Source organism: Pan paniscus, chromosome 11 (genome assembly GCF_029289425.2).
Source record: "Pan paniscus chromosome 11, NHGRI_mPanPan1-v2.0_pri, whole genome shotgun sequence".
NCBI lineage: Eukaryota > Metazoa > Chordata > Mammalia > Primates > Hominidae > Pan > Pan paniscus.
Genome location: NC_073260.2, coordinates 2351474 through 2365722, shown reverse-complemented (window position 1 = coordinate 2365722; position 14249 = coordinate 2351474). Strand labels below are relative to the sequence as shown.

General features: G+C 63.0%; 2 protein-coding genes across 5 annotated transcripts; one reads left to right on the top strand and one right to left on the bottom strand.

The window, feature by feature from the left end:
- The first annotated feature begins 55 nt into the window (after positions 1-55).
- LINC02908 (long intergenic non-protein coding RNA 2908) lies at positions 56-6567 on the top strand. The gene is made up of 2 exons (XM_003816986.5): positions 56-223; positions 1889-6567. The coding sequence occupies exons 1-2, from the start codon at positions 56-58 to the stop codon at positions 2291-2293; spliced, it is 573 nt and encodes a 190-aa protein (XP_003817034.1). The 3' UTR covers positions 2294-6567.
- A 96-nt stretch (positions 6568-6663) lies between these two features.
- On the bottom strand, positions 6664-13918 carry NPDC1 (neural proliferation, differentiation and control 1). 4 transcript variants are annotated; one of them, XM_034929597.3, is made up of 9 exons: positions 13084-13918; positions 10133-10279; positions 8266-8391; positions 8018-8188; positions 7875-7941; positions 7718-7802; positions 7561-7640; positions 7176-7272; positions 6664-7069 (listed from the first exon to the last, which is right to left on the bottom strand). In XM_034929597.3, the coding sequence occupies exons 1-9, from the start codon at positions 13193-13195 to the stop codon at positions 6977-6979; spliced, it is 978 nt and encodes a 325-aa protein (XP_034785488.2). In that variant the 5' UTR covers positions 13196-13918; the 3' UTR covers positions 6664-6976. The 4 variants fall into 4 exon arrangements, with proteins under 4 accessions (XP_034785488.2, XP_034785489.2, XP_034785491.2 ...); XM_034929598.3 differs by having other exon boundaries at positions 7875-7917; positions 13084-13671; XM_034929600.3 differs by lacking the exon at positions 8018-8188 and having other exon boundaries at positions 13084-13837.
- Between the last annotated feature and the right edge of the window lie 331 nt (positions 13919-14249).

Here is a 14249-nt window from a genome sequence, read left to right as displayed (position 1 = left end):
GGAGGCCAGGTTCCTTCTTCTACACCAGCCCACGTTGGGTGCCAGCCAGGCTGGGATGGCCCTGCGGGGTCACCCTGAGCCCCAGCCAACCAACACCCCACTCTCAGCCACAGTGGGAGGCCCCATCAGCCTCTTCACCCAACCACGTTGCCACTCTGCTGCACGGGACCTTGTGTGGTCCCGGGCGTGGCCAGACCCAGACGTCCTGGAGATCTCAAGGCAGGTCAGGCTTGGTTGGTTGGTTTGTTTGTTTTTTGAGAGGGAGTCTTGCACTATCGCCCAGGCTGTAATCCCAGCACTTTGGGAGGCCGAGGCTTGTGGATCACCTGAAGTCAGGATCAAGTGGTGCGATCTTGGCTCACTGCAACCTCCACCTTCCGGGTTCAAGTGATTCTCCTGTCTTAGCCTCCCAAGTAGCTGGGATTATGGGTGCCTGCCACCACGCCCAGCTAATTTTTGTATTTCTAGTAGAGATGGGGTTTTCCCATGTTGGCCAGGCTGGTCTCAAACTCCTGACTTCAGGTAATCCACAAGCCTCAGCCTCCCAAAGTGCTGGAATTACAGGCATGAGCCACCGCACCCAGCCAAGTTTGCTTTTTTGTGTGTGGGTTTTTGTTTTTTGTTTTTTGAGACAGGGTCTTGCTCTGTTGCCCAGGCTGGAGTGCAGTGGCACAGTCACGGTTTGCTGCAGCCTCAACCTCCTGGGCTCAAGCAATGCTCCCACCTCAGCCTCCCAAGGAGCTGGGTCTATGGGTGTGCACTACCATGCCTGGTTAATTTTTTAAATTTTTTTGTAGAGGCAGAGTCTTGTTATGTTGTCCAGGCTAGTTTCAAACTCCTGGGCTCAAGCAATCCTCCCACCTCGGCCTCCCAAAATGCTGGGATACCGGGAATGAGGACGCGTCTGTCCTGTCAGGTCCTTTGGGGGCTCAGACCGTGTGTCCTGGGAGGAATGGCAACCATGAACTGTTGTCCAGACCTTTGCCCCAGCACCCTCAGAGGGGGCCTGCCTCCCACCACCCCTGTCCCTGTCCTGTTCTACTTTTGGGCCCCAGGGGCTGCTGGCCTCTCCCCGGACCCACAGTGAGGACAAGGCTGCCTTGGGAGAGGAACCAGGTAGCTGGCAGCTGGAGACTGAAGTAGGAGGATCCCACTGTGGGGACAGAGGCAAGACTGGGACGGGGTGGTAGTCAGAGGCCCCCACCCATGTGGCGCAGTGTAGCCTCTGAGCTGAGCTTTGCTGCGGAACTTGTGCAACGGCTGGAGGGAGGGGGGCTGGAGGGAGGGGGACTTGGAGGGAGGGGGCTTGGAGGGGGGCTTGGAGGGGAGCTTGGAGGGAGGGGGTTCGGAGGGGGTCTTGGAGGGAGGGGGCTTGGAGAGAGGGGTTTGGAGGGAGGGGGCTTGGAGGGAGGGGGCTTGGAGGGAGGGGGCTGGAGGAGGGGGATTTGGAGGGAGGGGGCTTGGAGGGAGGGGGCTTGGAGAGAGGGGTTTGGAGGGAGGGGGCTTGGAGGGAGGGGGCTTGGAGAGAGGGGTTTGGAGGGAGGGGGCTTGGAGGGAGGGGGGCTTGGAGGGAGGGGGGTTTGGAGGGAGGGGGGCTGGAGGGAGGGGAGCTTGGAGGGGAGCTTGGAGGGAGGGGGGTTTGGAGGGAGGGGTGCCTGTGGGCGCCACGGGAAACTGTCAGTGCCTGAGCTGCTTGGCTTAGGGGCTGGCACCAGAGTGGGCAGCTGCCTCCAGCCCCGCCTTTCCAGCCTCCCATGTTTTCGGTGATGACCACAGTGGCACCTGGGCCTTTAATCCCACCCCAGCGTTCCTCCTCTGGCAGGGGGCCCCTGGGGAGCCACACCTTGGCTTCAGCCTCACACCACCCCATCTCTTCTCCTTGAAACAGACACCCGGCGGCAGTTCCTGCAGGAAGGAGGCTGTCCTGCCACGCCTGCGGGTGACCCGGCCTCTGGTGCCAGAGCCCGCCATCCTTCCTGTTTGTGCTGCCAGGCTGGCAGGGTCCCTTGCCACCGACCTCAGCCGCAGCCACAGCCTGCTCCCTCCCTGGGTGGATTTGAAGGAGACTCCCCCACCCTCCGCCCCTAGCTTGCTCCTTGAGGACCCTGGGCAGGGTGGCTGCCATGGGGCCCAGTCGTGCGTGGGAACCTGCGAGCTGGCAAACGGGGCTCGGGGGTTTTGCCCAGAAATGGGTCAGAACGAAAGCCTCTCAGAGGAAAGAGAAGGGCATGAGTCAAAGAGAAAGTCGGGGGGCAGGGGCTCCCGCTCATCTCACCCCACCCAGGCCTCCTGACTCCCTGGGTTTGTGTGGACCCAGGCAGGCAGCCAACCCCAGCTCCGTGGTGTGTGAGCATCGTGATCATCAGGACACAAGCTCTTCCCCGCTGAGCCTTCACTGTGGGCCAGCTTCCCCGTGGATGCCCACTGAAGAGGCCTCAACCCAGTGGGCCCCACTCCAGACCAAGAGCAGACCATTGGCCAGCTGCCCCCTGCAGACAGCGGCACCCGGGGCAGCAGCAAGGTGAGGGGCACCCAGCCCCAGCCCGAGGGGCGTCTCACGGAGCGGGCTGAGCCTGGCTGTCTTCCTGAGCCCCACTTGCTTCATGGGTTGGCTTGAGCAAGGCAGTCCAGATGCGTGTCTCGAGCGCCCCCTGGCGGCGTGCTGCAAAGCTACATGGCTCCGGCAAGAAGGAAGACTGCCCTTTATTCTCAATAACAGGTGGAGCTGGGGGCTGGAGAGCCCCTCTGACCTCGCCTTGGGAAAGCCGGGTGGGTGCACGGAGCCTGGCAGGTGGCCAAGGGGACCCCCAAGTGGAGGGATTGGTCGAGGGGCAGCACAGCGTGGTGCAGTGGGTGAGCTCAGCCCCTCCCCTCCCACTGTCATCCCATTGAGCCCCAAGGCGTGGGGGGATCACGTCTGTCCTTGTTCTCCTCCAGGTGGAGCTGCTGGGTGGGGCTCTGGTCCTCCAGGGACCCACTCTGCACCCCAAGTTTTGCCGGGACCCGCTCCTCTGTGTTGCGTGGCTGTAGGGGAGGGCTGCAGCCAGGGACTCTGAACCCGGGGCCGGCCCACCCAGCCACCCAGGGTGGGGAACAAGATCGCCTCCCAGGGCCAGAAGCTGGGGAGGTCCTCGCTTCCTAGGATGTTGGCTAGGGGATCACACGCCCCACATTCTGGGCCAAGCATGGTCCTGCCCCAGCATCTTGCTGGGTTGGGGGCATCTCTGCACAGATGAGTGCCACCCCAGCGTCTCCGCCAGGGTCTGGGCATGTCACTCTTGGGCATCTGTGCTCAGGAGGTCACCAGGTGTGGGCAGGGCACCAAGCAGGGAGGTAGCCGAGGCTGGAAGACGCACATCAGTGCCCCGCTGGGCTTCCTCAAGTGGGAACTGGTGGAGGGGGTGCTGGGCTGCCGGGTCAGGGTCAGCAGGCTCAGGCCGGCTCAGGGCTCAGAGTTGAGCCAGAAACCAAGGTGATATCTGCCTCTTGCTGCCGCCAGGGCCCTTGGGACAGGGACAGGAACAGCAGAAGGTAAAGTGGAAAGGAATTGAGTAATGGGCCCCCAGGCAAGGCTGAGCCAGGCCCCAAGCCCAGGATTGGGGTCTCCAGAGTCCCTGGGGGCCCCAGGGCAGCTCACCCACAGCCTGGGGCATATGGGAGCAAGGGGGCTCCTGATGGGTGGGGGCAGGAGCTTGGACAAAGTTGAAGGCCTTCTGTCTGAATTGGCCAGGGGCCAATGAAAGCCAAAAAGCTGGTGTGGTGGCTTATGCCTGTAATCCCACTTTGGGAGGCCAAGGCGGGTGGATCACCTGAGGTCAGGAGTTCGAGACCAGCCTGGTCAACATGGTGAAACCCCATCTCCACTAAAAATAGCTGGGCGTGGTGGCAGGCACCTGTAATCCCAGCTACTCGGGGGGAGGCTGAGGCAGGAGAATCACTTGAACCTGGGAGATGGAGGTTGCAGAGAGCCAAGATCATATCACTGCACTCCAGCCTGGCTGACAGAGCGAGAATCTGTCTCAAAAAAAAAAAAAAAAAAAAAAAATCCAAAAAGGCGAGTGGGGAGCAGGGTGCTAGGCTGCATGGGGGCCTATGCCCCAACCGGAGGACCCAGCCCCCTGCCAACCCTTCCCCAGCTCAGGCCCACCGGCTCCCTTCTCACACAGCTGCTCTGGGAGGGAGTCCTTCCTTGCCAATACCTAAGAGAATGGGCAGCAGGGACCCTGAGGACAGGTTGGGGACACCCAGAACAAGAAGAAGATGGGACACACTAGGAGGCTCTTGGGCCCCTGCGTCAGGCCAGCAGGATAGGTGTGTATTGTGACCTGAGGGACTGAACGTGGAGCTCCAGGGGAACCTCCCAGCCAGTGACACGCTGGCCTTGGGCCAGACGCTGCCCCGCGCCCTTGAGTGACACCCGGGCCTCCCTGCACCCACCCGCTTTCCCTGTGGCTAATGGCTTAGAGTGAAGGATGGTGGGCGTGAGCGTGGGCGTGCCATGTGGGCTCAGCATCCACCCTGCCCCATGCACGCAGGCACCCATCACACCAGGGCCCACACACAGGCTCCCATCACACCCTGCCCCATCACAGCAGTGCCCAGAGGGACGTGGGGCTCCCAGCTGAGGGCCAGCCCGAGGTCACAGGTGAGGAGTGAGAGGTGAGAGGCAAGGGGGCTTCCTGGTCTGGGTGGGCTGTGGCCCCCAAAACATGTTGCTTAGGTCAAGCCAGTCTCCCCCAGCAGGGGTGAACAATTTTCTCCCAGCCTGCCTGGCCCACCCTTTCTCCAGGGACGGTGCCCAGTGGGCCTTATCTTCCCCATGCCAGGTGTGATGGTTAATACTGTCAACTTGATTGGATTGAAGGATACAAAGTATTGATGCTGGGTGTGTCTGTGAGCATGTTGCCAAAAGAGATTAACATTTGAGTCAGTGGGCTGCGGAAGGCAGACCCACCCTTCATCTGGTGGGCACCATCTAATCAGCTGCCAGCGAATGTCAACCAGACAAATGTGAAAAGGAGACAACGGGCCTCACCTCCCAGCCTACATCTTTCTCCTGTGCTGGACGCTTCCTGCCCTCGAACATCGGACTCCAAGTTCAGCTTTGAGACTCGGGCTGGCTCTCCTTGCTCCTCAGCTTGCAGACGGCCTATTGTGGGACCTTGTGATCATGTGAGTTAATACTAAATTCTTTCTTTCTTTTTTTTTTTAACACAGTCTTGCTGTCTCTAGGCTGGAGTGCGGTGGTGCAATCTTGGCTCACTGCAACCTCTGCCTCCTGGGTTCAAGCGATTCTCCTGCCTCAGCCTCCAGATAGCTGGGACTACAGGCACACGCTGCCATGCCTGGCTAATTTCTTGTATTTTAGTAGAGACGGGGGTTTTACTGTGTTGCCCAGGCTGGTCTCGAACTCCTGAGCTCGGGCAATCCGCCCACCTCAGCTTCCCAAAGTGCTGGGATTACAGGCATGAGCCACCGCACCTGGCCCCCCTCTCTCTATATATATATCTCCTATTAGTTCTGTTTCTCTAAGAGAACCCTGACTGGCCGTGTGCGGTGACTCACGCCTGTAATCCCAGCACTTTGGGAGACCGAGGCGGGCAGATCATCTGAGGTCGGGAATTCCAGACCAGCCTGGCCAACATGGAGAAACCTCGTCTCTACTAAAAATACAAAATTAGTCAGGTGTGGTGGCGCACACCTGCAATCCCAGCTACTCGGGAGGCTGAGGCAGGAGAATCGCTTGAACCTGAGAGGCGGAGGTTGCAGTGAGCCGAGATCACGCCATTGCACTCCAGCCTGAGCAACAAGAGTGAAACTACATCTCAAAAATAAATAAATAAATACATAAATAAAAAGAGAACCCTAATTAATAACACGAACACGCCAGGGCTGTCTAGGTGCCTGGACCTCCAGACTCCTAACAACCACTGAGGGGCTTCTGAACCCAGTCCTCCTATGTCCCCAGCATCAGTGAAACAGAGAGTTTCAGCCCCTGCACCCTGACCTGGTACCGGCCTGATCTGGGCACTTTTGACCACACGATTCCCCTTCCTCCCTCGGGGCCTTCTTGCTCCAAATTTAGGAGTGGCCAAGTCCCAGCTCCAGGTGTCCAGGCCCCTCCCATCACACCCCTCACCTGGCCCCCTGGGTCCACCTGGCTCTGCATAGCTGGTATCACACAGGTACCTCTGCCTGCCATCCCTCCTCCGTGTGCTGCAGGGCCTGGCGTCCGTGGTCCCCAAGAGAAACCCAGACTCAATGTCTGCATTGTTTTCCTTCTGCCTGGAGGTGGTGGGCACCCGCATCCAGGTGTGTGTGGACTATCACCTGCTCCAGCCCTCTTTATCACACAGGATGGGATCTTCCGGGCCGCAGAGCCAACCCTGGGCTGGCCCAGCCCTAAACTACACCCTTCCCCTCTCCCACCTGCATAGAAGGGTCTGCAGGGGTGAGGCCTGGCTGAGGAGGGTGGGGATGATCCCGTGGCCTCTCCTCCAGCTCCACGGGATGGGAAGGTCCTCCTAATGAGCGAACAGAAAGGCCTCCTCCCTCTGGCGGTGCAAGAGCAGACCCCAGGCCCCCCACTCAGGGGTCCGTCTACCAGGGCCCCAAATGGGAGATGAGGCGGCGGAAGATTAACCCACGCTGGCAACACAGGCAGAAGCCGCAGGTCTGAAATGGACTTTAATTGGCTTTTGTCTCTAGAATTCCCCACCCGTTCCTGCGCTCTACGGTTCTCCATGCCCCCTCCAGTTTGGGGGTCTAAACCGAACAGGAGAGGTGCAGGGGACCAGGAGGTGTCCTGGCACAAAGGTTCGGGGGTCTCCCTGGCAAGGGGTCCCAGGGCCTGGAGCCCGAGGCCCAGCCAAAAGCACACAGCATCAAAACATGTTTTTAGTGGGAAGCTCCAGGCCCTGCCCCTCCCCGGGGGCCTCGAGGTCGGGGAGCAGGTGGGCGTCTGTCTGCCTCCAGGTCATGGCAGTGCAGGCGGTGAGCTGGGGGCCGGCAGGGGCGCAGACAGTGCGGCGTGGTCGAACAGAGGGTTGCGCACCTCCATTTCCCCGGTCTGCGAATGTGGGTGTCAGGCTGGGCAGTGGGTGGGCTGGGGGGATACTTGCTGGGAGGGAACCCCAGGAGATGGTTCGCCCCTCCCTGCACCCTGAGGCACTCACCGGGGCCAGGCCCGGGCACTCGTACACCGTGAAGTCTCCGTCCTCATTCTCCTCATCCGAGGAGGCCGTGTCCAGCTCCTTGGGTGGCTCTTTATGCCTGGGTGGGGGGGGATCGCTGGGTCCTCCCCACGCCCTCGAGGTGCCAGTGGCCCAGTCTGGAAGTGGGCACTCAGCCCACCTCAGCCCTGGGGTGGCAGGGGAGCACAGCCCAGGGTGAAGTTGGCCAGGGGAGGTGAGGGTGCAGGGCGGCGGGGGAGGTGAAGGTTAGCGTGCAGGTGAGGGTGGCAGGGCCTGGGGTAAAGTTGGCCAGGGTAGGTGGAGATGGAGTGGAGGTGGGGATGGGGGGTGGGTGGGTGGGGGTGGCAGTGCCGGGGCAGCCACTCACCGCTCCAGGCACAGCATCTGCTGCCGTTGGTGCTGGTAGTGGTACATCTCCGCGCTGTGTGCCAGCCGCTGGTCCCCAGGCTGTGGGAAGGAGGAGGCGAGGGTCAGTTGGCGGCCAGAGTTGGGCGGGAGCCTCAGGGCTGAAGGGGGCCACACACCGAGATCCGGGGAGCTGCAGGTGAGCCAGGGGCCTTCACAGTGGCGTAGTCAGCCTTCTGAGTCAGGCGGATCTCACGCTGCAGCCTGTGGGGAGTGGGGCCTGAGACCTCTGAGCGTGTGGCACCCTCCCTGCCCTGCCCGCGGCCACTGGCTCACCTGCACCAGCAGAGGGAGGCTACGGAGAGGGCGGCTGCACCAGCTACACAGAACGCCAGGATCAGCACTGCAGGAGGGGGCATGTGAGGGCGGCCTTCTGCAGGGGGCCCTGCTGCCCCTGCCCACCCCTGACCAAGACCTACCAAGGGCGAGGCCGTCGCCTTGCCCTCCCCGGGGCTCCAGGGGCGACATGTGCACCGGGTCGGATGACACAGGGGAGCCCAGGGAGGTGTGGGGCGTGGGCGTGGGGGTTCCTGGAGTGGAGGGGAGGCCCAGCTCCAGCCCCTGCCCCCGTGCCGAGAAGCCCAGGGTGGCTGCGAGAGAGGACAGGTTAGAATGAGAGCACTGGGCTGGGGACAGGGCCGTGGGGCAGGGGAAGCGGGGGTCTCACCAGGCTCCGGGAGCCGCTGTCGGGCCTTGGGTAGGGGTGGAGTTGAGTGTCCAGACTCCTTCCGGGCAAGCTCCTGGGCCAGGAAGTCAATCTCATCTTCCAGTCTGGGCTGGGGCCAGCCCCCGCCTGGGGAGGGTGAGGGGCCATCAGGTGGAGGGGTCCGTCCAGGAGGTAGCCCCAGACCCGGCCTCCCCGCTTCTGGCAGGTTCCTCCCAGGAGCCTGAGGACTGGGTACACGCCTGGAGGCCCTCTCCCTCCCAGATTGCCATGGTGACAGCGCGGGCGCTTCCTGTAAGGGGCAGTGCTTCCCGGAAAGTGGAGGCAGGGCAAGGGAGGAGGCGCTAGGGAAATGTCCAAAGACCGGGCACGGGGAGGAAGGAGTGGGGTCTCTCACCCCAACCCATGTCCATAAAGGGCCGGCCAGCACAGCCCCTTCTGCTTCCCCACCTCCAAGCACCTTCTCGGGCAGAGGGGCAGGGACTCCCCAAGGAGTAGGGGGAAGCCGAAAGAAGCCAAGCACCCGGGACCCCTCCCCAGGTCATTGGGAGAACGGGGGCAGCTGTCAGGGGTGGGGCTGGTGGCAGGGCCCCACCGGTACCCACTGTGGGCTGCACAGTCTGGGTGGACGCTCCCAGGGTGGCAGGAGGTGCATCCACACAGACCCTTACAGCCACTTCTCGGTGCTCCTCTCAACACCTCCTCCAGGAAGCCGCTGCTGCTCCCACCCCCAGCACCTCTGAGCAAAGCCCTCACCACACCTGAAGTCACTCAGTGACTGGCCATCCCGACAGATGCGGCTCAGGCTGGCGAGCGGGGCAATCCCAGCACCCAGCCAGTTGCTGGCACCCTTCAACATTTGCCAACAGGCGGACAGGACAGTGAGTGGTGGAAAAGAGCAAGCTGCCTGGGGACGGGGAAGTGGGGGCCTGGAGGGCTTCTGGGCAGATCCTGCAGAGCCCAGGCCCGGGGAGAATGGGCCCCTCCTCTCCCGTGGCCATCCCAGCATTTCGCATGGTGCAGCCCTTCCCCTGGGAGGGCCTGACTGCCCCAGGCCTGGGTCCACCTCCATTTGGAAAGGATGGGAGGCTTCGTGGAGAGTGAATGAGGATCTCCCAGGCCTTGGACCCAACACCCCACAAGGTCCAGAGGCCCTGAGACCACCTGGCACAGGCCTGGGCATTGAGGCTGCAGGCTGCTGCTTTTTTTTTTTGAGGCGGAGTCTCACTCTGTCGCCCAGGCTGGAGTGCAGTGGCGCGATCTCGGCTCACTGCAAGCTCTGCCTCCTGGGTTCACGCCATTCTCCTGCCTCAGCCTCCCGAGTAGCTGGGACTACAGGTGCCTGCCACCACGCCCGGCTAATTTTGTTTTTGTATTTTTAGTACAGATGGGGTTTCACCGTGTTAGCCAGGATGGTCTCGATCTCCTGACCTCATGATCCGCCCGCCTCAGCCTCCCAAAGTGCTGGGATTACAGGCGTGAGCCACTGCACCCGGCCTTCTTTTTTTTTTTTTTTTTTTTTGAGACAGAGTCTCGCACTGTCGCCCAGGCTGGAGTGCAGTGGTGAATCTCGGCTCACTGCAAGCTCCGCCTCCCGGGTTAAAGCAATTCTCCTGCCTCAGCCTCCTGAGTAGCTGGGACTACAGGCGCATGCACCACACCCGGCTACTTTGTATTTTTAGTAGAGACGGGGTTTCACCATGTTGGCCAGGCTGGTCTTGAACTCCTGACCTCAAGAGATCCTACAGCCTGGGCCTCCCACAGTGCTGGGATTACAGGCGTGAGCCACTGCGCCCAGCCGGCCGCTTCTTACAGGGAGAGGTTCACGCAGGGACATCGCCCCCATCAACTTCCCCCTTTGCTCTCGTACCTGGAGGCCGGCGCATCCTGGGCACACAGAGCCCTTGCTGGTCCTCCTGGAAGGGCTGAAGGCAGGGCCCACAGGCATGTGCACCAGGAGGACACCTTGCCCGCCTCTTCAGGGCACAGTCCAGGCTCCCGGGACAGGCAGCTACATCTAGGAAGGAAGCAGAAGGCAGGGCCGGCTCACGGCCCCGCAGGGCTCGGCCCCTGCACACGGCAGCGCTGCCCCAGCCACCCGCCCCCGTCACCCCCAGAGCTGGCCGGGCCTGGTTCTGGCCATTGCTCTGGACAGGCCCTTCCTCCCTGACGCCAGGGCTCAGAACCCGGAAGCGAACAGTCCTAGGACTTATCAGAACTACCCTGCCCCACCCCTCCCCAGGGTCCACTTCCAGGCCTGATAGAGCCCTCAGCTCAGAAGCTGAGCCTCACTGTCCAGGCAGTGCTGAGTTCTCCTGGGCAGGGCCGTGCAGCCCCACAAGCCCAGCCTCCGGCCTCAACATGCCCCACAGCAAGCCAGGAACCCCGTCCAGATTGGGAGTCCCAGAGGGAAGGGCCCAGGTCTGTCTCTGGGGAGCAGCAAACGATGCCGCCAGCGACCTCTCCTTCCCGTGCGGCTCTCCCCAGAACCCGGCACTGACAAGTGTGCAGCCTGGAAGGGATGCTGCTCCTCCAGCCTCTGGCTTGTCCCCCAGGCACCAAGGACACCTAAGATGGAGTCTGCTGACCTCACTGGCCTCAGACACAGAACCCAGGCAGGTCACTCCCAAAGCCACCACACCAGGGGCTGCAGTCAGGGGCCAGGTGGCACCCGAGGGCCTCAGGAGGCCGAGGTTGGCAGTGCTGGGGATGGCAGGCCAGGCCCTAGTTCCCTAGTTCCTAACCACACTTTCATCTCACTGATGAGGGGCGCAGGCCATGGTGCCAGCTGACACATGTGGCTAATCAGTCTTATCCTGGTGCTGGAGAACGGGGCGAGGGGGCAATGGCCCTCTGCCTCAGTTTTCCCTCTGGGATATAGCTGAGTTGCCTCAAAGCTAAGGAATGTCCCCAGTCACAGCAAGCCAGTGGAGCCAGGGGAACCCCAGCAGGGCCATCAACCCTGCCTGGGGAGTCTGCGGTGGCACCTCTGGCTAACCAGGACTCTTCCTCTCTGCCCAGCCCCACACTGCACACTGCAGGCAGGGCCACCGGGGCCACACGGGGCATCGTCCTTCTCCAGACCTTGGTTGGCTGGCTTGGTTTCCTTGGTAACCTGACCCTCAGGGCCCTCAGGCTGTCCGCCTTCCTTCAAGGCAGTTCCAGCAGCCGCAGTGGCAGGTGGGCACAGGAGCCAACGCCAGGCACCGCACACCCTCCACGACCTGGGGCAGCAGCCTCCAGTATCAGTGGGCCGGGACTTGGGCACGTTAAACATTAAACCTGTGCCAGCAGGTCCACCTGGGCCCACCCGCCAACTTGGCACCTGGGGAGTGAGGCAGTCCCCGCTCCTATGCTGATACCCCACCGTCCACCACGCCAAAGGCAGGGGCCTGAGGTACAAAGCTGGCTCTAGGGTCTGGGTTCCAGGCCCCTCCCAGCCCTTTTCCCCAGCCCAGGAGCCTCCATCCCCCACTTCCTCCTCCTGAAAAGAGGTCCCAGGAACAAGAGCAGCTGGACAGTGGCTGGCACACCCCCCTCCACCCGCCAACGTCTGGGCTGCCTGAGGGCCCTCCCTTCCAAGCACTGGGCACTGGGAATGGGAGGAGTTGCCTAGGGAGGGCCCTGCCAGGTCTCCCGATGAGGCAGACACGAAGCTGCAGAGGCCGGTGAACTGAGGACTGGCACCCGCCACCCACCCGGGCTCAGCACAGCAGCTGCAGCCCCGTTTCCTGAATGGGTGGCCTCCGCCTTTCCTGGCTGAGCACACTCTGATTCTCGGAAGCCTCTCCTGTTCATGCCCACCTCCCATCCAGGGGCACCGAGCCCAGGAGGAAGCCGGCCTCACTCTGGCCCCTTGAGGCCACACACACAGAACCAGGCTGCCCAGGACAGCGCCTCAGCTGTGCCACAACCCACTTAACTTCTCCATGCCTCGGATTCCTTGCCTGTAAAATGGGCTCACAGCACCTCTTCTGCAGGGCTGCCAGGAGTACTGTACGAATGCAGTCGCAAAGTCTCCCAGTTCAGTCCCCCCAGAAAAACGTCAGCTTTGCATCCTGGGTTCCTGCAGGGAGCTCTGCTCTCTGGACCCTCAGGACCCATCTGTGCAGGTGAGAGGATGTCCCAGGACCCTGGGCTTATCACCCTCCTCCGGAGTCCACCTGCAGCCCTCAGTCCCAAAGACAGAATGCCAGTGCCCTCGAGGGCAGGGGATGCAGGCGGAGGCTCTGAGGCTGCAACAGTCTCCCTCCTATTGAAGCTAGAACAGCACCCCGAGCCTGCGCCATAAGTGCCCCCAGAACTTCAGCGCCCACCATGGCGCACAAGGCCGGTGCCCAGCGCCACCCAAGGCGTGAGGACAGGCAGAGCAGCACTGAGGCCCCGACCCCGGGACGCGCACCGGCAGCGAAGCCGGCGGGCACTCAGGGCCAGCCCCACACCCGCAGGAGCCCCGAACACGGAGACACAGAGACGCACACAGGCAGACTCCCGGCGGGCCCGCCCAGAGCCAGATGGCCGCGGCGCGGAGGCCTGAGCCAGACGGGCTCCCGGCGGAAGAAGCCATGAATGTAAGGTACGCCTCTGGGAACCGGCAGAAGCCCCATCCGGCGCGGCCTTTTGGAGGCTCCGCGCTGCGCCCTCCGGCCAGGCCTGTTTATTCCATCGTGGGCGAGGCGGGGCCGCCGCCACCAGCGGACCAGGCCTGCAGGGCCTGCGGGCCTGGGCAGGACGAGGGCGGCGGCGCCCGGCAACCCGGTCCCCGCCCGGCGATCCCGGCCCCGGGGCGCCCCGCGGCCTGCGCCCAGCGCGCTCGCTCACCCGGGTGGCCGGCGGCGGCTCCACGCAGGGCGGCGCCGAGGACGAGGCCGGAGAGCAGCAGCCGCAGCAGCCGCAGGTGCCGCGGGGAGGGCGGAGGCAGCGGCGTCGCCATCCTTCAGCGCCGCCGCCGGGGCAGCATGGCACCGCGAGGCCAGGGGCTCGGCGCGGGCTCCGGGCTCCGCGTCGGGAGCAGCGGAGGCAGCGGGGGAGGACGCAGGAGGAAGAGGAGGCGGATGCCAAGGAGGAGGAGGAGGAAGAGGAAAGGCACGGGCGGCGGCGCTGACGCTGCAGCAAGGATCCGGGATGGAGGCGCCGGCGAGGCGCGCACGCGGAGACTGCGCCTGCGCGCTCCACCTGAGGGGGCGGGAGGGCGGCTCCAGACTGCGCCCCCTCCCCCTGCTCCAGTTCTGGTCCCCTCTCCGGGCCTCGCTGGACCTCTCTCGGCCTCAGGGTGTCTCGGCACCTGCGGTCTCTGGGGCCGGTGCGGTTCCCAGAAGTCCGGCTGGGTTTGGGCCGCGGGTGGGCTTCTCCAGGATGCGCTCCCTTCTGGCCTCTTCCCGGTAGGACTCCGAGCCCCTCACCCGCACCCGCGATGGGGCAGAGGACCTGTGTGGGCCTAGCCTCGCGAGCGCACAGAGACACAGGAGCGCCGGGCGCACGCAGACAGGTGCTCACGAGCTGGGCAGGTGCACAGGAAGGCACAGGTGTGCCCACAGAGGCAGGGGCACCCCCACTCGCGGGAAAAGCAAATACAGGAACACAGAACGGCCCCGGCCCCGACTGCAGCTTTGGCTGGAGCCGCGGCGGCCGCGCGCAGTGAGGCCACCAGAGGGCAAGAGTGATCCGGAGCCACTGAGGACTGGAGCTGGGAGCTGTCCAAGGTGTTCAGGGTCCCCAGGTGACAGCCCTTTAGCTCCCTCAGGACAATGGGCATCTTTTTTTTTTTTTTTTTTTCTTTGAGACAGCGTCTCTGTCGCCTAGCCTGGAGTGCAGTGGTGCCATTTCGGCCCACTGCAACCTCCACCTCTCGGGTTCAAGTGATTCTCGTGCCTCTGCCTCCTGAGTAGCTGGGATTACAGGCGCGTGCCACCATGCTGGGCTAATTTTTGTATTTTTAGTACAGACGGGGTTTCACCATGTTGCCTCAGCTGGTCTTGAACTCCTGA